This window comes from Chiloscyllium plagiosum, chromosome 15 (genome assembly GCF_004010195.1).
Source record: "Chiloscyllium plagiosum isolate BGI_BamShark_2017 chromosome 15, ASM401019v2, whole genome shotgun sequence".
Lineage (NCBI taxonomy): Eukaryota > Metazoa > Chordata > Chondrichthyes > Orectolobiformes > Hemiscylliidae > Chiloscyllium > Chiloscyllium plagiosum.
In genome coordinates, this window is record NC_057724.1 from 31469850 (window position 1) to 31494737 (window position 24888).

A 24888-nucleotide genomic window follows, 5' to 3' on the forward strand; every position below is an offset into this window, starting at 1 on the left:
ATGGCACTGTCACTTGAGTTACTTGTGGCATCAATGATGTGTGATCTTTGGACCAAGTCTATGACGCCTACTTTGATTGGATATTCAGTCCCTCAAAACTAATCTGGTTAGAGAATTATCCTCTGTAAACATTACCAGCTTATGATACTGAAAGAATGAATGGATGTGGTCATGTTTAATCATATTTGACTGTGAGGAACTCATCCTTTTCCATTATAGAAAAGGGGAACCAAGTCCAGTTAGTGTATACACAGAATATAATATTACAGCATTGCTTTGGTCTATGATATCTTGTACCTGAAGCAATCCTGGAAATCTTTTCTGACATTTTGCCTAAAGGACACCAAGAATCTGATAGTCACAAATCTGACATTAAAACTCACAAAAGACATTTAGCATGAGTGTGTGTGGCCAGTCAGAAGACATCTAATTTAACTGAAGTTGATAGATAATGTGCTACGACAATGTACAACTTAGGAGCTCACCAACCCCATGTCGTCAGGCATTATGGCAGAACTTTTTGCTGCTTTGACTGAAGAGTGCAATGGCAAGAAATTTAGAGAAATATGATGCAAAATGATTTTTTAATTTTTGAAAATGTAAATTTCTTGACTTCTAACAAAAATCTGATTTTCCTCTTAATAGTGAGTTCTGAATCTCACTAATGAGTGAAGACTACAGTATTTCCATCATTTGCATCTTATTATTAGCTAATCTTATTTTCATTGCCTCATTTCTATGCAGTTTCCAATTCTCCTCTCCTTCCCTGAGAAATTAGTTGGTTTCATTCCTCGGATGAGAGTCAGGGAAGTCACCTAATTCCACAGCTCACCGCATGTTTCTCTGGGCCTTCATACAACTCTATGTTCACCACTACTTCCCTGTGTATTACGTTGGTACTGTACTCTTCCAGCCTTTGTCTATCAGTCTTTCTGCCTTGCATTGTTTATTAGAGCATAGGCTCTTCAGTCATAAGTTATAGGCCGACAGTCTCTGTGGCTTGCATTGCATTTTAGTGCAGAGGGAGAGGCAGGCAGCTTGTCATTGTTCAGACCACTGAACATTCAAATGTGGGACATATTGCTGTACTATGGCAACATATGCCAGCAGTTCACACACAAACATATAGGATGTGCTTTAAGCAAATGGCTATGTCTCAAAGTCAAAGAAGAACACTCATTAATGGGATGAAGGTGAACTATAGTCAGTGAGGGGTTGGTGCTAGAGTTGGACAAGGGGCATGTCTGATTCCAGTTCAGAGGTTTGGCCATGATCAGCCAGGTGTTTTCTCCTATCAGAGTACAGGGATCAATTCCTTTAAAGGATGAGGTAATGGTCAGTCTTACAGGTCATGTGCAACCAGTCTGGGGATAATAGATGCATAATTTGGAATGTTGTGGAAACACCTGTCCAGGGATTGGGTTATTCTCATTCTGATTAGCTGGGTAAACTTTGGCCATTAACTGATATATTTCAGGGATGAATGGATGTGGCGAAAGGCTCAAGTGGCATTGGAGATGCAGGGACAGTGGCACAGGAATAAACATGAAGGATAGGGCATCATTGTTTGCCCCAGGCTCAGTCTGAAATTCACTGATGCAGGCACAAAGCTGAAACCTTGGACATGATCATACTGGGATCTGGACAATATGGGTTGTAGTGCGAAATGTGTCAGAATCACATGAAATGTCCAGAATGGCCTATCTCAATATTGAAGTGTAACTTGCTGCATCTTTTAGGTAAGTTCTAGGTATCAAAACAAGATTCTTGCTAGGCAGCAACAAATTGCTTACTAAAGAGGCTTACTGCTGATTAAAAACATTATTAACTTTTGAGTAAGTTCCAAAATCTTAACTTTTTATAAACGAGTCCATTGTGGAATTAGAGGTTTGAAGGCAAAGCCCTCTTCTGTGACATTTGATTTTCTATTTATAAATATGTTAAGCGCAATGAAGAACCTGACACTGATCCAACATAGTCAAACCCTAGGGCTGGAAATGTAGCTTTTCTAGAGTTGCAAAAAGAGAATTGGCCATTGGCAGACTGCTCTGAACTAAAGTTCAGACTTTTTAAACTATTCAATGCTTAATCTATCTGTCTATACACATGGGCTTAAAGCTGTGATATCATACTTTGCACTGAACATTATCTTTGTACAATCAGTGTTTAATGTATGTATGATTTTGGGGAGGAATGGCAATGATTGAGACTCTCTTGAGTTTTGGTTTCCTTCACCTGATAATCTCTTTGAAAGATGTCAATTGTAATTTGAGATGTACTTCCTTGTAAGTGAATAACAGATTTTTTTTTAAAAAAAGCAGTATACAGACAATGCTAAGAAAGAACTTTTTTAATGTTGTGTACCCCTATACTTTTGTTGCCTTTCTCATGCAACTACATTTGCAAGAGCATTGGGAATCCTGATACTTAATTGCAACATGACTATTGAAGACAGACCCCATGCACAAGCTGATATGTTCCATTTGGCCTCCTTTATGTATGTGTATTTACATAAATTTTCTAATCCATCTGTTCAGAGATCTTATTACATACCTCTGCAGTAGATGGGACATTAACACTGCATCACAAAAGCCCTAAGAAAGCTTCCAATCCATGTGACTTGATTTCACTCTGTCATGGTTCCTTTTGCATATCCTTCATATGTATCCTTAGAACAAAGATGTAATCCCTTTCCATTATCAAGTATTGGCAACTCTCATAGGTTGCTTTCAAGGTCCTGCTGCACAGGAATAACGTCAACTTTACAAATGTCTCCTGATGATTTTTTGACATGATTTTTGCCACAGTGTCAGTATTGGCATAGAAAGTACCGTTTTTTTGCTATACATCCACTGTTAATTTATGACAGAAAATTAACACAAAAAAAAATCTGTACAGAATTCATTGACCACAGAAATAAAGCAGAAGGTCTGTATACTGAAAGAGTGAGTACAGGTAACTTATATTAAGTTAAAATGTAAACAAAATCACAAATTGCTCTTATCGTCCTTTGGAAGTCTACGACCTTAGTTCACAATCAATTGCTTAAGTTGTTGGGGGCAAATCACCACAGGTTACCTTTAATTTAGCTATTTAATAAGAAATCTCACAGATAATCAAGTACTGAAACAATGATTTAAACTTTATTGCATGTAGCAATCAAAATAAGACACATCAAATAATCAAGTTAAGCTTCACAACTCAACTTGATTACTCCATGATTAATAGTGGAATTTAGCCATGATTTCAACAACAGTTTCTGTCTCTCGGAGTGTCTAGGGTCCATTCCTTGTGCAGTGTTGTTCTTTGAAGTTCTGCTGCTGAATTGTTCCTGTATTGGTCTTCATACATTTTTCTCTTTCAAATTTGTGGTGTGACATTATTGATGTTTCTTTAGATTCTTTCATCCCCAATATTGGTTACTCTTTTGGAGTCCTCAAGTCAGAAGCTTGCCACCTTATTAGAAGTAGATCACCTGTTCCTTGTTAAATTCAGTGTTAGCTGTCTTTAAAACAGCTATCCTTTACTTCAGGCCATCCCTCCTGCAGGCAGTCTTAATTGCCCATTTGTCACAAGACAGGAGGTTGTCAAGAAATGTTATCTCCTCTCTCCCAGGAAGAAGCTTGTATTGTTGCTTTGAATCCTTCTTCCCAACAATGGTTAATTAGCAAGTTGATTTTAATTTTTCTAAAACTTTTTGATGTGGCTCAGTCTTAAATTTTGATGACTAATACTGACGTGAAGCTTCTTGGGGTGTTTTACTGTGTTAAAGGAACTACATGAATGCAAGTTGTTGTTCTCCCAGATTTCAATTACGATCCTGAAGGATTATGCTGGATTGACCAGGGCACTTTGGCTCCCAAGACTTTTTATTCGTTATCTTGACTGTCTCTTTCTTTAGGTGACAAAACTAACATTTATACAAATAGAATCTTCAGTCTGACAGAAACCACCTGAAGTTTGAACAATATTTTCATGTTAGTTCACTATCAACCTAGAAAGCAAGGATTGGATTTTCATCCTGGACATGGGTAGATGGATTTGAAAAACAGCCCACCCACCCTGGAAGAAATTGCATCAGGAATGGGATTTTTATTGTGGGAAAGTGATGACAGTCAAAACAACTGACCTTGGAAAATATTTAAAGGCAGCTTCAGGTGCAGCTGAGACCAGAGGGGCTGAAAAAGTGTTGCTGGAAAAGCGCAGCAGGTCAGGCAGCATCCAAGGAGCAGGAGAATCGACATTTCAGGCATGAGCCTTTCTTCAGGAAGGCTCCTTGGATGCTGCCTGACCTGCTGCGCTTTTCCAGCAACACTTTTTCAGCTCTGATCTCCAGCATCTGTAGTCCTCACTTTCTCCCGAGACCAGAGGGGGCCTGTTTAGTAGGCCCACCTCAGATATATGGCACTTCGATTGAATTACAATAAAAACAGAAAGGCCCTCAAGCTCTCACATCACCTCAGCCTTGCACAATCCCACTTCCTACCAAATCACTATAGTCTCTGATATTTCTCAGCAAGGCCATGTCACCTCCATGCTCATTCCCCCATCACATGCTGTATAGAAGCAATGAATGCTGTCATGGCAGCAGGGTCTGTTAAAACATTTTTTTTTTAAAATGTAAGTCATTAATAACTTTCTAATACATTGAATATCTCCTATTCACTACAACCCAGCAAAAGTATCAAACATCCAGACCTTTTTAAAGTAAGCTGAAACTGCAACCATTTCAAACCTCTTAATTTTGTGTAAATAAATATTGTGAAATTGAAAGCTGAATCAGGTGGCCAAAGATACCAATCAAGCAGAGGATCAGGTGCTCAAACAGAGCAATAGATGTCAGGGCTCTCAGCCAAGATTTTGTGATCTGAACCAGATGACAGCCTTGAAAGCCACTTCTGAAAATTAGAAATTTGTAGAATGGGGTCAGGAACCCAGAATTGATACAGCCGGTCATCTTAAAAGGATTCCAACTTATGTTGGCTCAGGAAAAATCCAGACCTAAGTAAGAAAACCAAGAAGTCATGTAACTTTAAATACGTTGTTGCTCATATAAAATCTTTTGTTTCCATTGAAATTACATTACCTTTAATTTTTTTTTTAATACAACATGAATTATGTGACAAAAGCTGCAACAAGTTAAGAATTAAGATGCAGCATAATGCAAGATTGAATGATTTATTAATATCATCTCAATCACTCCCTTGGAACAGACTCCAGAAACTATCATTCTGAAGAGTTATTTCATAGCATTGTCCATATTCAGTGTCAAATGAAGTGTTAATGACAGAAATTTTCATTACTCTTTGCTTGACTTGACACTGTTTTATTTAAATGTAAACAATAATATAATTATTACAATTACCATTACATTAAAATTCTTGAGTATAAAAGCATCAGCCTTTAAATGTGTCCACAGTACAAAGCTTCTGTCACTTTTTGAAAAGTCTGGAAAATTTTTACCAGTCAATACCATTCATGTTTCAAACTTGGAAACATTCTACTTTCACATACCTCTCCTCTTAAAAAAAGGTTACCTGCCAAAAGTTTCCACCAGTAATTGCACAGGAAATGCATTAATGTTATAAAGGAAATAACATACTGCACCTGGCAGTAAGTTGTAGGGTACTTAGTCTCTCTTAATGTGATAGTGAAAGAAGCCAGAGGTCTTGTGCTGGTCCTAAGGGCAGCGCTGTATGAATGGAGACCTGTTCCGCTCTCAAGGTTCTTTATATTATACTAACATTTACTGGATTACTCATTAAGCCAGGAAGAATCAACTCCACATTTAGTAAACATTTTGTTGCCCCTAATGCATTTTTACTATACCTTTATTAATTGCTATTTAAAAACTCCTTGTTTAAAAAATTTCATGTTAAATTGATGGATGTGTGTAAGCAATCAGAAAATTAAATATTTATTTATTTTATCACATGCTAATATTTTACATAGCTGAGGAACATGGCTTAATACTATTTTTAGTGTGCAGCTTTAGTTAAATACATTAGTATGGTCACGTGACTAACAGATTATTTTTGTACAAAAGGTTACTCAATTTGTTACCGATTTTATCTATAATTATTATATGTTCACAATACTGTAACAAATCTCTTCACATATGATGTGACTATATATATATATTGCAAGTATTATAGGACATGATATCTTCAATTTATTTTAGTTACAAATGAATGCTGAGAAAACTAGCAAACTTCAGTCAACAACTTTGAATCTTCACTAAAGCCAGTGAAGCTAACTGCTGATAAGGCTTATAGTCAAATTCCACTGGGGCCAATAAGGACCATGGGATGGTCCCTTTACATCTGGAGGCTAGTTAGATCATGGTAGTTTGTTGCTGAGGACACTACTTAATTCTTGAATTCCTTGCTCCAGGCATCTAAAGTGCACAGTGAAGTTATGTGCTGGATGATGAGGATTTGTAGGAGCTGCAGAAATCTACTGAGTAAGAAAATGAGATTGTTCTTCAAATGGAACAGCACCTTCGAAACACAACAACTAAAGAAATACAGGCAGGACTTCGAAAAGAACCTTATTCAATGATACTGAGTTGTATAAAGTCATCTTTCACTGACTGTAAATGTTTTGATGCTGCTGTCACAAGCGTTCATTGTATAATCCTAACTGCAAATGCAGTTTAATGATTTGATCTTTATGTTTTTCCTGTTGTTTAATAAAAACTTAAGTTTCTAACATCTGATGCTCCAATTATGTCAAAGTTGCATATTATTTAAGGTGCTTTGGAAAGGAAAGCTATAGTTCAGTGGGGTGTGGCACAAAGCATGACCAGTCCTTCATTCTTAAAAGCTGAAGCAAAAGTGACATCAACTCATAGAGCTGATGATAAAAAATGAACATATATTTACAAATGTGATTAGGTTTTTACAGTGACATTTCACTCATGCCAACTATTTGCCCTCAGAGTTTTATCTCTCTGTTTTGCTCGCATCACATCTAGGTGCAGTCCTGGTGTTCACAGCTTTTGTGGAGAGTGTGTGTCTTAAAGTGGAGTCCATTGGCCTTTGGAGCTTGGGTGGGTGACCTCGGGGTAATTTGTGGCGGAAGTGGATACTGCAGATGCTGGAGATCAGAGTCAAGATTAAAGTGGTGCGAGAAAAGCACAGCAGGTCAGGCAGCATCAGAGGAGCAGGAAATAAATCGACATTTCGGGCAGGGCTTTTGCCCAAAACGTCGATTTTTCCTGCTCCTTGGATGTGGCCTGACCTGCTGTGATTCTCCAGCACCACTGTAATATTGCCTGGGGTCATTTGTGGCTAAGGGGCCCAGATGTCTGGAGTGTGTCCTGCCCAGAGGCAGGTTCACCCTTTTTAACTTGAAATCCCACAGGGTTGAAGTGGTGGGACCAGCCACATCTGGAATGTTCTGAGAAAAAACTTAGGGAAGGTCTGGATGTGATTCCTCCTCTGACTAGGTGTCTCTGGCATCATCCAGTCCCCTTGTCACTTTCCCATTGCAGCTGAGTACTAATGGTTCGAGCGATGGAGTGCAAGTCTGTGAGTGTATCCTGCAGACAGAGTGTGCTGGACTTGGGTTCCATTGACAACCAGGAGAAAGTGAGGACTGCAGATGCTAAAGATCAGAGCTTAAAAATGTGTTGCTGGAAAAGCACAGCAGGTCAGGCAGCATCAATGGAGCAGGAGAATCAACATTTCGGCTTATGCCCGAAACGTCGATACTCCTGCTCCTTTGATGCTGCCTGACCTGCTGCGCTTTTCCAGCAACATATTTTTAAGCTCCCATTGACAACCACCAATCTGTTCAAGGATGCAGCTAGATCCTCACGGATTGGAGGCAGTACAGTACACAGTGTTTGGTAGACTCCACCAACTTTCAATTTTGTTTCCCATGTACCTCAGACAAACATGTCCATCATTTCTGTGTCCATTTCTGTATTGGCTGAAATTATTAATGGTCAACATCATAGTGTCCTCTCCTAAGCAAGTGACTCATGCCTGGCAATTCTCTGGATGCCAGTGAACTTGCAAATTTCTTCCTCAACCAGCTGCAGAAATGTGGTGTGCTCATTAGAATGTGGTCCAGGCTCTAGTCTAGCTGAAGTACTCACCAAGGCATCAGCACCTGAGCTGGTGGAGGGTGCAGGAGGCAGCCTTGCTGCTGCTTCCTCTGTGGAATCTGTGGCTTCTTCATCAGAGCTTATGAAGGAGATGATGCAGAGGTCTGGTCTGTTCAGTGGAGAGGTGTTATGGATGCTGCTGCTGCCTGCAGAAGACAAGAGAGGGAATGAATTGTGAAATAGGAGTAGACGTCTGTGCATTTTAAAAATATATTCACAGCAGCAGTAATGGAAGAGAAGTTCAGTTCTTGACAAAGAATCTTATGTGGTTGGTGGGACATGGAGGCATCACCATGAGTAGTCATAGTCCTCTCCAACTAAGATAAGGATTTTCTATTACAGGGGTTATGGAGACAAATGTCAGGCACCCTACCACCCACCTTGACACTCTATAACCACTTGTGGGGTGTTTTCTCCTGGAATGAGACAAAGGGAGGGTCTGAGTGAGATGAAAATGACTGGCACAACTGTTAGTGTTGGTGCAAGTGGGAGAAAGGTAGTAAAGTGTTGCTAGTGGGAAATTAGGAAGCTAGAGGACATGCAGAGTTAGTAGACTGGTGAGTTGGAGGTGGTGAGAGTGATTAATGGAAGAATTTGCATGCAATATGAGAGTGGCAGATCCTGAGTCCTAGTGAGAGATGGGTGCTGTAGCAGAGTTAGAAAAGTGGGAGATAGCAGAGATGGTCATTACAGTAACCAAACAGTAGGTAAAAGTATAATGGAAGAAATAATGGGAGCTTGTCAGAAAGGTAACAAGATAATTGCTGGTGCTTCAAATCTACATATATAGACTGGAAAATTGGTTGGACAAAGATAGTCAAGATCAGGAGCTCATAGAATGTTTTTGTGAAATTGTCCAGAACAAATCATTCTGGAGCCAACTGAAGACAAGGTTATACTAGACCTGGTCGTATGCAACATGATGGGATTAATGATAAATCCAAACACAAATAGGAGCAGAAGTAGACCATTCAATCCCACAATAAGATCCCTTTCAATAAGATTGGGGCTGATTGCGTAGTGTGTCAATCTACCCCAACTGATTCCATTGTCTAACAAGAATCTACCCACCTCTGACTTAAAAATATTCAATCATCTTGCCTCTACTGCCTTCTGAGGCAAAGATTCCAAAGTTGCACAACGCGCTGAGAGAAAAGAAATTGTCCCCTCCCTATCCTTAAAGAATGACCCCTAATTTTTAAATCATACCCTTTTGTTTTGGACTCATCTACAACAGGAAACACCTGTTTCACATCCATCTTACGAAGATTATTCAGCAACTTACATACTTTAATCAAGTCAGGCCGCATTCTTGTAAACTTCAGGCAATCAAGCTCAGCCTGCCCAACCTATCCTCATAAAACAACCTGCTCATTCTAGGTCTCAATCCAGTAAATCTCCCTTAAACAAGCTCCAATGTATTTACAATCTTCCTTCAATAAGGAGACCAAAACTACACACAGTATTCAAAATGTGGTCTCATGAATATTCTGTATAACGGAAGCATAACATTACATTTTTGTTCAATTCCTCTCATAATAAAGGATAGCATTTCTTGCGTTCTTGATTATATGCCGTACCTGAATACTAACATTTTGTGACTCATGCATTAAAATATCTAAATCCCCCTGCACCTAAGAATTCTGTAGTCGTTCTTTGTTTATGTAATACTCTGTTTTTTTATTCTCCCTACCAAATGAATAACTTCACTGCTTCCCATCTTATACCAGTTTTTTTATTTGCATTCACTTAACTTATCTATATCGATCCACAACTTCTTGATAAACTCTTCACTACACATTAGCCTACCTATCTTGGTGTCATCTGTGAATTTAGAAAGCCTCCCTTATCTGAGTTATTGATGTTAGTTGTAAAATGGTTCCAGCACAAATCTCTGCAGGACTTCACTTGTCACATCCTGCCAATCAAACAAGAACATATTTATGCATACTTCCTGTTTCCTGACATCTGGCCAATTTTCCATTTACTCTAATGCTACCCCATGAACTTTTATCCAGTATCTCCAACCGTTTCTTTATGTCACATGGAGTGAATCAAATTGGCTGAAGATTGGTATCTGTTATGTTGGGGACCTCTGGAGGAGGCTGAGATGGATCATCGAACTCAGCACTTCTGGTTGAAGATTGCTGCAAATGCTTCAGCTTTATCCTTACACTGATGCGCTGGCCACTTCTATCATTGAGGATGAGGATATTAGACTAAGGGATGGGTTATTGGATTCTAATGATGGATGTTTCGGGGGCTATTTTAGAATATACACAATAGATATACGCAAATGAGAAAGAAAACTTCCAAGGAGCAGACCCACTATCCATGGTTAACTAAAAAAGCTAAAGATAGTATCAAACTTAAAGAAAAAGCATCTAATTTTGCAAAGATGTTGACCAGCCAAGAATTGATCAGAATATCAAGGACAGTAAAGAATGATTGAAAGGTTAATAAGGAAGAAAAAAATAAAGTATGACTGAAAGCTAGTTAGAGATATAAAAACAGATAGCAAGAGCTTCTAGAATTTTTTTTAAAAAAGGAATCAAAGAAGGAAGCATTCAGTCAAACTGGGGAATAGAAAATAACAAGATGTAAATTAATTGAATAATATTTTGTAATGGTCTCCACTAGAGAGGATATAAGTAACATCATAGAAATAGCTTTATGCCAGGAAATGAAAGGCAGGGTGGAACTCAAGAAAATTACAATCACCAGGAAAGCTGCACTGAGCAATCTGTTTGAGCTGTGGGGTGACAAGTTACTGAATCCTGGTGGACTTCATCTATTATTGTGCAATAGGTCCCGGACAATAGACATGTTTCTATGTTATTGAGAGAGAGAGAGAGAGAGAAAGAGAGTAGATTTTATTTGTTATTTCTACCATATACAACTGATAGTGTAAAAAAAACTAGAGAGCATTTCTCCAGGACCAAGATGTTACGTGGACAGCACAAATTACACGATCATACAAAGGGCAGTATAACGAGCATAAGAAGTGCAAAACACACAAATTACAGTGTAATAAAAGAATGATAATTAATAGACATTGTTCCAGCAGCAATTTGAAGTCTTGTAAAGAATTTCAGATGGACTATGCTGTGTTAAGGAGCCTGATAACTTGGGGGTAGAAACTGTTGCACAGTCTGGCCATGAGAGATCAAATGGCTCCAGTATCGTTTGCCAGGTGGCAGGAGGGAGAAGAGTTTGAGTGAGGGGTATGTGGGGTCTTTTACAATGCTCTTAGCCTTTCAGATGCAGTGTGTAGTGTAAATGTCTGCAATGGAAGGGAGTGAGACCCCGATGATCTTCTCAGCTGTCCTCACTATCCATTGTAGGGTCTTATGATCCAAGATAGTGCAACTCCAGAATGAGGCAGTGATGCAGCAGCTCAAGGTACTCTCAATGAGCCCACTGTAAAATATGGTGAGGATGGTGGGTGGGAAGTGTGCTTTCCCTAGTATATGCAGAAAGTAGAGAGGCTGCTGGGCTTTCTTGGTTATGGAGCTGGTGTTGAGGGTACAGGTGAGATTCTCCACCAGGTGGATGCCAAGCAATTTGGTACTCTTCATGTTTTCTACAGAGAAGCCATCGAAATACAGCAGAGATTGGTTGCTCCGTGCCCTCCTGAAGTTAACAACTATCTCTTTATTTTATCTACATTCAAAGTGGGTTGGTTGTTAGCTCTGTACCAGTCTGTTAACCACTGCACCTCCTCTCTCCATGCTGACTCCTTGTTCCTCCTGATGAGACCCACTATAGTCATGTCATCAGCGAACTTGATGATATGATTCTACCTGTGCATCACTGCACAATCATATGTCAGCAGGGTGAACAGTCATGGACTATTCTTCCAGGGATATAGAATTAAAAGGGTTAAACACCAGCTGCAACTCTTGGTCAGTGTATATTAATGAGCTAGTGTGATGTGAAGGTCAGACATTAGATACTCTTGTGCTGCTGTAGATGAGATTCTCTCATGCTTTCAATGCTGGATGCCAGTAACATCACTTGAAAATGAGAAAAGACAAAAACCTGTCAGCTAACTTGCAAATCCAAGAATCCTCAAATCAGCTGCTTCATTACCAAGGTCAGCATGACCAGGATTGTCCAACTTACTAACTGCAATGTTTCACCAACTACTTTTAATGGAAACCAGAAACTGATTTGCAAATCTCTTTAATTATTACCTTTCCATTCAATTTACATTTTTAATGTATGTATGTGTGTCACATTTTATTATATTTTCTTAAATTTAGTAGCAAAGCATAAATATATTTGAATTGGGAAGAGGAACTCACAAGGGAAGAAATCCTGTTTAAATTAACTTTGTTGTGACCAACCAAAAGAGGGACTTAAGTAAAAAGGGTAACCAGTTCAGCCTTCCTTGCCCAGGAACATTAACATTTGAGGTTATTCTGTTGTGATTTAAGATCTGTGATTTATATTTATTATAATATCATGTATTTGATTTTGCTTAGTGGCTTGTGAATTTTGATCTGTGTGTATGGGTGTTTCATGATTAACCTACCAGTATTTTAGGAGACATGGTAAGGGAAGGTAGTTTTGGTGTAAGCATTTTAGTTTGAGACTTCTAGAAGATAAATGTTTGGTCAGAACCATGAAGGCGTTATTCAAAGTTGAAAATGAGAACTTCTATGCTCAGTTGTGTGATTAATCAAGGAAGAAGCAAAACAAACTCTCAAGACTGTGAATTATAGATGTGATGGAGAAGTGAACTTTCTCTGGCATGAGGATTGTAAAGTGATGGTGATTGAGTAGATGGGATTGTATTTGTGCTGTAAGTTTTGAAATCTTTGAAATTGTGTTGTGTATACAGTAAATAACTTGGTTTATTGTATTTTAGTTTTTCTTTTGTATCATAAACTTCTGTTTTATTGTTAAAACCAAATCTGCAGCATTGTGTGTTTGTGTTTAAGTAAAGAAAACCTTGTTAAATAAAAACAAATAAATATAGTTCCATCATGCCAGATTTCAGTCTGTGGTCTGATTTGACCAGTAATAATAACAGCTGGTACTATAACACTGTTTGGAATCATAACGACTCAGGGGTCCTTGCCTGAGGAATATTTGAAGCAATGGAATACATATTGCCATGGATAAAAGCTTGGCTGGCTGACAGGAAACAGAGAAGGCATAAATGGGTCTTTTTCTAGTTGGCTAGATATAATGAGTGGTGTGTCACAGGGATTGGTGCTGGGGCTGCAACATTTTTTAGTTTATATGAATGACTTGGATGAAGGTCGCTAAATTTGTTGATGACAAAAAATTGGTATGACAAATTGTGATGAATGTAAGAAGGGTAAAACAAGGCAGATAAGTTGTGAGTGTGTAAAAATCTGTCAAATGGGAGTATAACATGAGAAATTGTGAAATTGTACATTTTGCAGGAATAAAAAGGAATGGTGAGAGATTGCAGAGCTATGAGAGGCAGAAAGATCGAGGTGTCCTCGTGTGTGAATTGCATAAGTTTAGTATGCAGATACAGCAATTAATAAGGAAAGTCAATGGAATATTATCATTCAGTGTGGGAGGAACTGAATACAAAATTAGGAAAGTTATGCTTCAGTTTTACAGGGCTTTGATGAGACTACATATGGAGTACTGTTTACAGTGCTGGTGTCCTTACTCGAGGAAGAATGTAAATGCATCAGAAGCATTCAAAGAAAGTTCTCTAGATTAATACCAGTAATAGATGGGTTACCTTATGAGGAAAGTTTAGACAGGCTAAGCTTGTTTCTGTTGGAGTTTAGAAGAGCAAGAAGTGACCTGATTGGAACATATAAGATCCTATGTGGTCCTGATAGGGTAGATGGGGAGAGTATGTTTCCTGCTGTGGAAGAATCTAGAATTAGGAGTCATTGTTTAAAACTAAAACAGTTTCCTATTTGACACAGAGATGGGGTGATTCCTTTTCTCTCAGAGTTTTGTACACCTTTGGAAGTTCCTTCCTCAAAAATGTGACAAAAGCAGAGACTGAAAATATTAAGGACAACGTGGATAATTTCCTGATAAGGGGGTGCTCAACTTCAGCAAACCTGGACAACGTTCTACATAGAACTGATAAGTGGCAAATAACATTTATGTCACACAACTGCCAGCTAATTATCATCTCCAATAAGACAGAATCTAACCATCACCCATTGACATTTGATGGCATTATTACCACTGAGTTCTCCAGTGTCAACATCCTTAAAATTACCATTGACCACAAACTAAACTGAACCAGTCATATAAATATTGTGGCTAGAAGAAGTCAGAGGCTGGGAATTCTGTAGTGAGTAATTCACCTTCTGACTCCTGAAAGCTTGTCCATCATCCTCAAAATACAAGGCAGGAATGTGATAAAGCACTGTCCACTGGCCCTGATGAGTTCAACACCCAAGCAGCTTGATACCACCCAGAACAAAGCAGTCTGTTTGATTGGCATCATATCTGCCACCTTCAATATCCTCTTTAAACCACTGGGAGCAGTGTTTAGAAGACACACTGCAAAAACTCACCCAGTCTCTTTCAACAGTATCTTCCAAACCCATGACCCCTACCACCTGGCAGCACAATGGAAGCAGATACATAAGAACACCACAGCCTTCAAGTTCCCCTCCAAGCCACACACCATCTTGAACTATATCACTATTCAGTTTTACTGGGTAAAAATTCTGGAACTCCTTCCCTAACAGCACTGTAGGCATTCTTACACCTTAAGGACTGCAGCAGTTCAAGAAGGTAGCTCATCATCACCTTATCCATGGCAATTAGGAACCAGCGATAAATGTTGAGTCGAAAAGTGTGGTGCTGGAAAAGCACAGCAGGTCAGGCAGCAACCAAGGAGCAGGAGAATCCACATTTTGGGCATAAGCCCTTCATCAGCCCAGCCAGTGACACAGATCATGCAAGCAAATAAAGAAATGCTAGATTAAGGAACGAATGCTTTACATTGCCTGGAAAATACAGAATAATATTGGGTAACACTGGATTTGAGGTCAGAGGTAGATGTAATGAAATCAGTATTAATAACCAACTGCTGAGACAGGTATGTGAAACCAAGTGTTAATGCAGATATTGAAGGGTATATTCCAAAAAAAAGTAAATATTTTCTGTGACTGAATTGAAATAATTGTTGCTGAGGCCAAGATGTTCAATATGAAGACTGGTTCCTGGAGATGAAACCCTTGGACTCTGTGTTAATAAACAGTAGAAAGATCAAGATCCATCTTTTCTCCAAGTGTCAAAGCAGTACATCAAAAGTAGTCATTGAAACTACCAGTTGTGTCCCAATAGAGGAGCAGCCTGAGACTGTGAAGCAATTTCTTCAATGTCTCTGCTGCTTGATCTACAGTAGAAATAATGAATTTGAAATTGACTGGAGCTGTGAGATGGATCAATGTCAATGTCAATATCATTATTGTTAACTTCAGTCACTATTTTGGTTGAAATGATTAATACATAGCAGCATATCAGCCAGAGGATGAGTCTACTCTAACAAGTTCTAATAGCGAAGATTATCTGATTCAACAGCCCAGTCCCCAGTGCTGTGGGATTCCAGGGCTCCCTTTATTCAAATCAGTTTCAGCAGAAAAGACACAGTAAACAGCCTTAGTGTGATATTAGGAGAATATCTACAAGTTGCTGTTGCTGTGGTATTTATATACTGCTTTTTAACTTAATAAAACATTCCAATATGCTTCACAAGTGCTATCAAATAAAAGATTAGTATTGAACCAAGTGGAAAGATATGAAATCAGGCAAAGATGGTAATTTGGAGCTTCTTAAAAGTGAGCACACAGGTAGAGATGCAAAGAAATATTGGGAGGGATTTACAGAGTTCAACACTTGGACAGCTGAAGACATGGTGGCCAGCACTGAAGAAACAATCTTGAAGGATGGTAGGGCTAGAGAGGCCAAGGAGGATATAAAAACACATTGAAAATTTCAAAATAATGGTGTCACACACAAATAAACTGAACTCCTGTATTACTTTATAATAGTTGAAAATATAGGAGTTGTATTAGAGAAGAGGCCATTGAGTCTGTCAATCAATGCCAGCAATTTCAGTGTAGCTTCTTTAAAAATGATTAGTAAAACTCATCACACCTTTATTCCAACCTACAAGATTTCTCAGAATGTTCCAACAAAGCCAAACATTGGACAACATTCGTCTTATACAACACAGCTACAAACCATTGCAAATTAAATAAACATGAAGATTCTCTCCAGACATAAGCCAGAAAATTCCTTTGAAGATTTTTTTTAAAGACTTCAGTTTAAGCAGTTAATTGGTAATGTCTTATTTCTGAAATAGCGATCTAATCTCAAAAACCATTTACTCGTTTAAAAATAGTCTTTGACTCTCATGTTCATACACAATCAGAGGCAAGGGTACACACAGATCTGATTAACAAATTGCAGTCTTACCCCAAATGACTGATTATTTACACGGATAAACTCCAATACTGTTGGAAAAAAAGTAACAGAAAATACTGGCAATAAAAAAATGACTGAAACTGTGCCAATAACTGACATTCACATATACGTTTTCTCTACGTGCGGAGTTTATTTACTACAATAATAGGATTCTTTGACATTTTAAACACTATTAGCAAAATAAATCAGTTTTAAGTTTTAATCGTTACATTATTTTATACTATAATCGTTATTCCACAAAAGATCTGTTATCTTAAAATTCAGCAACACCTAATCATCCGTCACTTCAAGTGATGGATATTACACATGACTTGTTTAGAGTTATTATGTCACACCTCTGGAGCAGGTGGGACTTAAAACAGGGGACACTACACTGCACCACAAAGTCCCTCAACTGTCACTTCAATGAGAAAAGGGTCAAAGAATCGCACATGACAACAATGTCGAAAACGTGGAGCGGCCGCGGCGATTACATCATGCACTCTGTGAGTTGGAGTCCTTTCATGTCGGTCCCCGGAACCAATGAAAAGCGAGGTTGCTCCTCATGAACTTCAACCCCCAGAGGGCTGTGCGCGGCGGGCCGTTCCAAACGTCGCCGCCCACCTCTTCACCATTCCGAGCCATTCAGAGACACTGTTGTTCAGCGAGAGTGATTCTGATTGGTTGTAGTAACAGAGGGGGGCCGTGCCCCGCCCCCTCCGGTTTCGGTTGCACGGTGAGGCGCCGTCGCCATGTTGACGCACGACCGTGAGATGGGACGCTGCCTTCAGAAATAATAATAATAATGGCGTTAATAACAAGGAAAGGACGAGGCTGTGCGACCTGCAGCGCTGTTTAAGAAAGGGGATTTTTGTTTTGGATTTGTTCTTGTGTTTTTGAGAGTGATTCGATCTCGCCGCTCTCTTGAATGCATTAACGGCTGGAGTGTCGTTAGCCATGAGCCGACCATCGTCAGCCGGCGGCGGGAAAGCGGGCAAACACACGGCGGCGGCGGCTGTGGCGGCGGCAGCGGCTGGATCAGGATCAGGATCAGGATCAGGAGGTGGTGGTGGTGGTGCTGGAGGAGGAGGAGGTGGTGGTGGAGGAGGAGGGAGCGGCAATCCAGCCATAGCAGCAGCGGCCGTGGCGGCTGCAGCGGCAGCGGCGGCAGCGGCAGCAGCAGCGGGAGGATCCAGCCCGCCTCAGCCCGAACTCACTTCCCTCTTCGAGTGCCCGGTGTGTTTTGATTATGTGTTGCCGCCCATCCTGCAGTGCCAGGCCGGACACCTGGTATGTAACCAGTGCCGGCAGAAACTTTCCTGCTGCCCGACTTGCAGGGGCCCTCTCACCCCCAGCATCAGAAACTTGGCCATGGAGAAAGTGGCTTCCACTATCCCTTTCCCATGTAAGGTGAGTCCTTGAAAGCGTACAGAAACATCCGGCAACTTTCAAATCGAGTTGTGCTAAACTTAGGCACTGCACGCTGCCTTGCATCAGGTGTGTTTTGGAGGATCCTGTCACTTGCTAATACCCCTAAATGTTTTTATGCTGTACTTTCTAGCCAGCTGTGAATACTTAACAATTTATATGTAGTGCTTAAGTTGTAACTTTAATGTATTGAGAGTTTAGAGTTAATTATATTTAATCAGTTATATTGACTGTCTTGGATCTAATGATTGTCCCAGAATTACTTTGCAGCTGGATTTTTACAGTGATTTCATAGGTGTTGTGACTTTATTAGGATATTGCAACTGCACTAAATTTATTATTATCAATGTGTAAACCTTTGTCGCAACTTGTGATATGCATGGTTATTGTTATTGTTATTTTTGTCCGACTCACCCTGATTCCACTGTTCATTTCTTGGTTTATGCCTTTTGCTCTTTTATTATTAATTTGTTACTCATGTCTTGCTGATCAAAATTTTCAACTAGTGTTCCCAACCCAGGCTGTTGTGTCTCCCAGGAATTGAGTTGACTTGTTGATCTGCATCAGTGTCTTTGCATCACATGGAGTAAGTTTTCTCATTTTGTTTGACTTGGCTTCCCAACTTTCCTCAATCAGTCAGATGGAGTTTAATTCAGATAAATGTGAGGTGCTGCATTTTGGGAAAGCAAATCTTAGACTTATACACTTAATGGTAAGGTCCTAGGGTGTGTTGCTGAACAAAGAGACCTTGGAGTGCAGGTTCATAGCTCCTTGAAAGTGGAGTCGCAGGTAGATAGGATAGTGAAGAAGGTGTTTGGTATGCTTTCCTTTATTGGTCAGAGCATTGAGTACAGGAGGTGGGAGGTCATGTTGCGACTCTACAGGACATTGGTCAGGCCACTGTTGGAATATTGCGTGCAATTCTGGTCTTCTGCCTATCGGAAAGATGTTGTGAAACTTGAAACGGTTCAGAAAAGATTTACAAGGATGTTGCCAAGGTTGGGGATTTGAGTTATAGGGAGAGGCTGAACAGGCTGGGGCCGTTTTCCCTGGAGCGTTGGAGGCTGAGGGGGTGACCTTATAGAGGTTTATAAAATTATGAGGGGCGTGGATAGGATAAATAGACCAAGTCTTTTCCCTGGGGTCGGGGAGTCCAGAACTAGAGGGCATAGGTTTAGGGTGAGAGGGGAAAGATATAAAAGAGACCTAAGGGGCAACATTTTCATGCAGAGGGTGGTAGGTGTATGGAATGAACTGCCAGAGGAAGTGGTGGAGGCTGGTACAATTGCAACATTTAAAAGGCATTTGGATGGGTATATGAATAGGAAGGGTTTGGAGGGATATGGGCTGGGTGCTGGCAGCTGGGACTAGATTAGGTTGGGATATCTGGTCGGCATGGATGGGTTGGACCGAAGGGTCTGTTTCCATGCTGTACATCTCTATGACTATAACTCTTTCCCTTGCTCTGCAAAACATCTTGCAAGAATGACATTTCCCAAGCATAGTCTCATTGTATGTGAACTGAGTATTGTTTGCTCTAATAGTACTGGAAATAGAGGTTGAGATTGGATTGTTATTAAAGAATGCTATGAGTGTACTAGAAAGTAAGGAAAGTGCGAGGGATGAAATCTGCTTATGGATAGAGTTAAGCATAGGAGTATACATTTTACATCTTATTTTGCATTTTAAAAAAAACACCAAAGTGAAGATGAGGGCAAACTGCAAATAGTTTAGGGAGATCAAAGAATAAATGGACAACAGTGGATGATTTTAATCTATCCTAAGAGAGACTGGAATAATGACAATGCAATTGGGGAATACTTTCCCAAATGGCTTTTGGTTTCTGCTTAGCTCAGCATGTTTCAAGTTCAATTGATTTCTTTTCAAGGGACCAAAGTAGGGAGAATAACTGATGATTGTAGGAGAACAATTTCAGAAAAAAAGGTTACTAAGTAAAAACTGAGCCCTCTTGACTGAAAAAGGAATGTGGCCCAAATTAACTCAAATAGAAAGTTGGTAAACAAAATTAGGACACTAGTAAATGGATAGAATATAAAATAATAGTTTATGGTTTTCAGCAAGGCCTTTGACAATGTCTCATGTGGGAAGCTGATAAAGAAGGTAATAGCTTATGGGGAGTCAAAGATAACTTGCCAAATTGGATCCAAAATTGGCTCAGTGGCATAGGACAGAGTGGTGGTAGAAGTCTGTTTGTGTGACTGAAGCCCATTGTGCAGTGGCGTACCATGCAGATCAGTGCTGGGTCTCTTATTATTTGTGATATTGATAAATGATGTAGATGAAAATGTTGGGTGGGGGGAATGATAAGTAAGCTTGCAGATGACGCACAAATTGGCTGGTGATTGACAATGAAGAAGAAGGTGTTAGGTTGCAGTAAGATATAAACAGATTGGGCAGATCATTGCCAGATGGAATTTAACCGTGATAAATGTGAGGTGATGCACTTTGGAAAAAAGAATAAACAAGGAGTACTCAGAGTAGCAGACTACTAGGAAATTCAGACAACATGGTATTGGGATCCTTGTCCATAGGTTAATATGATAGTTAAGAAGCCATTGGGGCACTAGCCTTTATCAATCGAGGCATACGTTTTAGGAACAAGGCGATATTGGAGCTGTACAGAAATTTGATTAGGCTAGAGCTGCAGTATGTCTGCAGTTCTGAACACCACTCCATAAGACTGGTCAGCAACAAGGAATTCATAATTTTAAATTGAAAGCCAGGAGCTTCAGACGGAATTTGAGGAAAAGGTATACACCCAGAGAGTGGTGAGATTCTGGAATATACTGCCTGGGAGGGTAGTTGAGTCATGTAACCTCAACTTTTAAAATTTATTTGGCTGAATATCCGAAGTGCCATCACATTCAAGATTATGGGATTATTGTTGGTAGTAGTGTATTTTTGATGGTACAGACTCAATGGGCTAAAAGGGTCTCTTTTGTACTCTTGGATTCTGTGAATATTCCAGTGAAGTGAAAATTGGCAATATTCAAGAATTGAGTTTTGTCGATAAGTAGTGATGCAAACAGCAATGCGATCAACTTATGGCAAACAAATAATCATAAGAAATATACAAAGTATAATGTGGATGAGAAACATGAGATAAGAAAATATTCAGTTCTTGCAGATAATGGTAATATGAGAGCTTCAAAATGACAGTCCGATGAGAACTTCAATAAACATGTCCAAAATAACTGACAGTAGAAATGAGAAGGCTTTGAGCAGTATTTGGGACAATTGTTAGAGACAACTATTTTTTTAAAAAATGGAAGTAATCAACAGAACAAAAGATGGATAAGCTTAAATAACATGTTGACATAGAGTTTGAAAGTCATGTGGGCATTGGTTGGATTTTTTTTATTGGATATACAAATTGTGATATGAAACTGGGAGCAAATTCTTAGAATCTAAATTCAAGATAAAGTTAGTGAATATTTAAAAATGTAATGGAAAGCAGTATAGATTTGCTCATGTTGAGATTTTTATTGAGTTGTTTGGTTTAAAAAAAACACAGATAAGGTTGTAGTGTAAATGGATATTCAGAAGGCATTTGTTAATGTGTCAAGACTTCTGCAAAAAGTTCAGTCCCATATATGAGGAGATGTAGCAGCATGGATCAAAAGTTGGTTTATAGTATTTGGATATTACATGGTTATGAGAGTTGGAAGTAGTGTACGATGGAAGTCAGCTGAATCTATGCTTGTTCTTGATGTGTGCAAGTGATTTGAGCTTAGAGAGTGTGGTTTTTAAAAGTTTACTAATGTGTAATTAAGGAGTTTAGATAAATAGAGGAGGGCTTTTAAGGATGACAAATGGCAATTTAATGTGAGCACGTGTGGTATTGCATTTTGTGGAAGAACAAAGGATGGGAGTGTGCATTCAACAGCAAAACCAAAGGATATGATTAATACAGAGACTTAGGAGCTATGTCTGTGAGAGTGCAAGTAGATAAAATCATTTTAAAGGTCAACAAATGTTGGATTTTACAAATTGGAGGCTCCAGGATGTGCAAATTATGAAAGTATGTACTGGGTATATAAATGTTGAACATTTGTTAGAGTAGAGCATACAATTTTAGGTACTTCGTTATTAAAAAAATTATCAATGCTATGGGGATGTAGTTTGTGGCGATCGCTTTAATGTCTTCATTGTGATGGGGGAGACAACACATGAGACATCGTATGCAGAAAGTTGTTACAGCCTAAATTGCTTTGTCATTAAAAATGGTGAAGGTAGAGTTTATAACATAATTTGTGAGGAAAATAGATAATATTTTTGAAATTGAAATACAAAACTGGACAGAGTGCTGGGATGTGGGATTGCTCTTAGGAGAATATATGTAGTGGAACCATTGCTTCTGTTAGTCTGCAATTTGCATTTGACCATGTTATTTGGATGCATTTTTGATTGTCACAATTTTCTTGACTCTGTTGTTCAACTAATTTCCCCATAATTTCCCAATTCTTAATGATGCGATTGGTGTCTAATTTTGCATTATTTTAATTCCAACCTTAATTAAGGTTTTGGTATTGTTATCTGACTTTTCCTCAACAGAGCATGCTGATGAAACTGCAGATCTGGGAACATCTGTGGAGGGAGAAGCAAAGTTCACATTTCGAGTCCAGGATGGGACTTTTCAGAACTGGAAGGAGTTGGAAACTTTTTTTATACTAGTGACAGAGGGAAAGAAAGAACAAATGTGACAGATGGTGATCATGCTCAAAATAACAATGACAGAGGTGACAATGGTAAAGGAGTGATAGGTATGTAGAGTAGTTCCATGTGTTAACTATGAAAAGGAGAAAATAAGTCCACCATGATGAGAATGAAAACCAACAAGACATGGGGTGGTGGGGTTGAAAGAAAAGAATTGGAGTACAGAGGTTACACTCTGAAGGTGGGGAACTCTAATTTTGAGTTATTGAGGCTGTAAAATGCCTTAGTGGAAAATGAGTTGTTGTGCCTCAAGCTAATATTGAGCTTTGTTGGAATGCTGTAGCCAGCCAAGAATGGAAATGTTAGCATATGACCAAGGTGGTTATTGAAATGACAAGCAACTAGAAAGTCGGGTTATCGCCTGCAGAAAGAAAACACAAATACAGCAGCAAATGCAGTACACTAGATTGAAAGAAGTACAAGTAAAAAGCTGCTTCACTTGGAAGGTGTATTTTGGGTCTTGGATGGTGAAGACATGAATGGGCAGATGTTGTAACTTCTGCAATTTCATCGGCAGATAGCATGCGGCTATTAGGGGGTGTTAGGAGTGATGGAAGAGTGGTGTCATTGGAGGGAATGATTCCTGCAGGATGCTGGCAGTGAAGGGAAGGCGAAGATTCATTTTTATTTGATGGCTGGAGGTGGCAGAAATGGTGCAAGATGAACTTTTGAATGCAGAAACTGTGGACTGGAAAATGACGTGAAAGCCTATTATTTTGGGAGAGGTGAGAGATGTCAAACATGGTGGAGTGTCCTGTTGACCATGCTGAGGGGTAATTCACACTTGAATTAAGAGGAGGACATGCCACAGGTACCCCATTGAAAGGTGGCATCATTGGAACTGATATGACAAAGATGGGAAAACTGAGTAAATGGAATGGAATCCTTGCCAGAAATAGCTTGTGAGTCAAGGTAACAGTAGGAGTTGGTGAGTTTGTGGTGCATATTAGTGGATAGGCAATCTCCAGAAATGGAAACAATGATGTCAAGGAAGGGAAGAGTTGGAGATGGACCAGGTGAAGGTGAGAAAGATGGAAATTGGAAGCAAAATTAATGAACATTCCAAATCTGGATGAGAGGAGGAAGATGGATTTAACCCATGTAAAGTGTCAGAAGAATCACAAATGTAAATGGAAAGAGACTGGATGGGACTAGGGACATGGTGGGGCTTGAAATTTGAATCACGTTTGGGAGAAATAAGTTCACGTGGGGCCAGAACAGATTGAAATAATGTGTTTGCCAGACCAGTCCTTTTTGGATTTTGCGATGGAGGTAGTCAAGAGCTGTGAGATGTTGGGGGATTATGAGGTGGGAATTGGGGCCAGTGACAGTCCTAGAAATAACCATTTGGTGTTCTGAAGTGGGCTGAAGATGCAGGGAAGATCAGAGGAAGTACAGTATTTGAGAACTACCTGTAAGGTAATGGTCAGCATACCAGACAACAACAGTCTGGACCGAGTTTGATAACAAAGTCAGGCTTAGACTCGAGAGAACGTGCAGCAGTTCAGAGAGAGAGAGTGAAAGAGCATGGTGGCTCAGTGGTTAGCACTGCTTCCTCACAGCACCAGGCTCCCAGGTTTGATTCCAGCCTTGGGCGACTGTCTGTGTGGATTCTCTCCGTGCACATTCTCTCCGTGTCTGTGTGGGTTTCCTCTGGGTGCTCCGATTTCCTCCCACAGTCCAAAGATGTGCAGATCAGGTGAATCGGCCATGTTAAATTGCCTATAACGTTAGGTGCATTAGTCAAAGGGAAATGGGTCTGGGTGGGTTACTCTTCAAAGGGTCGGTGTGGACTTTTGGGCCGAAGGCCCTGTTTCCACACTGTAGTGAATCTAATATTAGAGTGGGTGAGGTGACCACAGAAATTAAGGCAGTTGGTGTAACATTGGCAGTTCTTGAAGACATAAAGTGCAACTCAAAGACTTGAAAGCAGGAGTCCAGGTGAAGAGGGGAGTAATGAAGATGGGCGGGAGAGGACTCCTGCCCAAAGAAATGGACATGGAGGGTACTGGCGGTGAAAGGAAAGTTCCGCGTCATGTAGTATCTGAAATTTATTGAGGTGGAAATATAGAGCAAAAAAAAACCAAGTCCTTTTCTGGCGCATCATTCAGCATCAAAGAATCGCTATAATTTTCCAACTCCTTTCAGTTACAATAAAAAGTCATACTGGACTCATTGGT

The 24888-nt window shown here is 39.6% G+C and overlaps 1 protein-coding gene and 1 long non-coding RNA gene across 2 annotated transcripts in view; one reads left to right on the forward strand and one right to left on the reverse strand.

Annotated features, from left to right (window-relative positions):
• Positions 1-4339: 4339 nt before the first annotated feature.
• On the reverse strand, positions 4340-17083 carry LOC122557202. Its single transcript, XR_006313765.1, has 4 exons — positions 16900-17083; positions 16556-16593; positions 8105-8259; positions 4340-5001 (listed from the first exon to the last, which is right to left on the reverse strand). It is a non-coding gene; the product is annotated as an uncharacterized LOC122557202 (long non-coding RNA).
• Positions 17084-17217: 134 nt separating this feature from the next.
• Positions 17218-24888, forward strand: part of siah2l (seven in absentia homolog 2 (Drosophila)-like) — a 56412-nt gene continuing 48741 nt past the window's right edge. Inside the window, exon 1 of the mRNA XM_043704638.1 lies at positions 17218-17953. Within this exon, the coding sequence (XP_043560573.1) occupies positions 17501-17953 (453 nt within the window). The 5' untranslated portion in view covers positions 17218-17500. The remainder of the gene's footprint in view (positions 17954-24888) is intronic.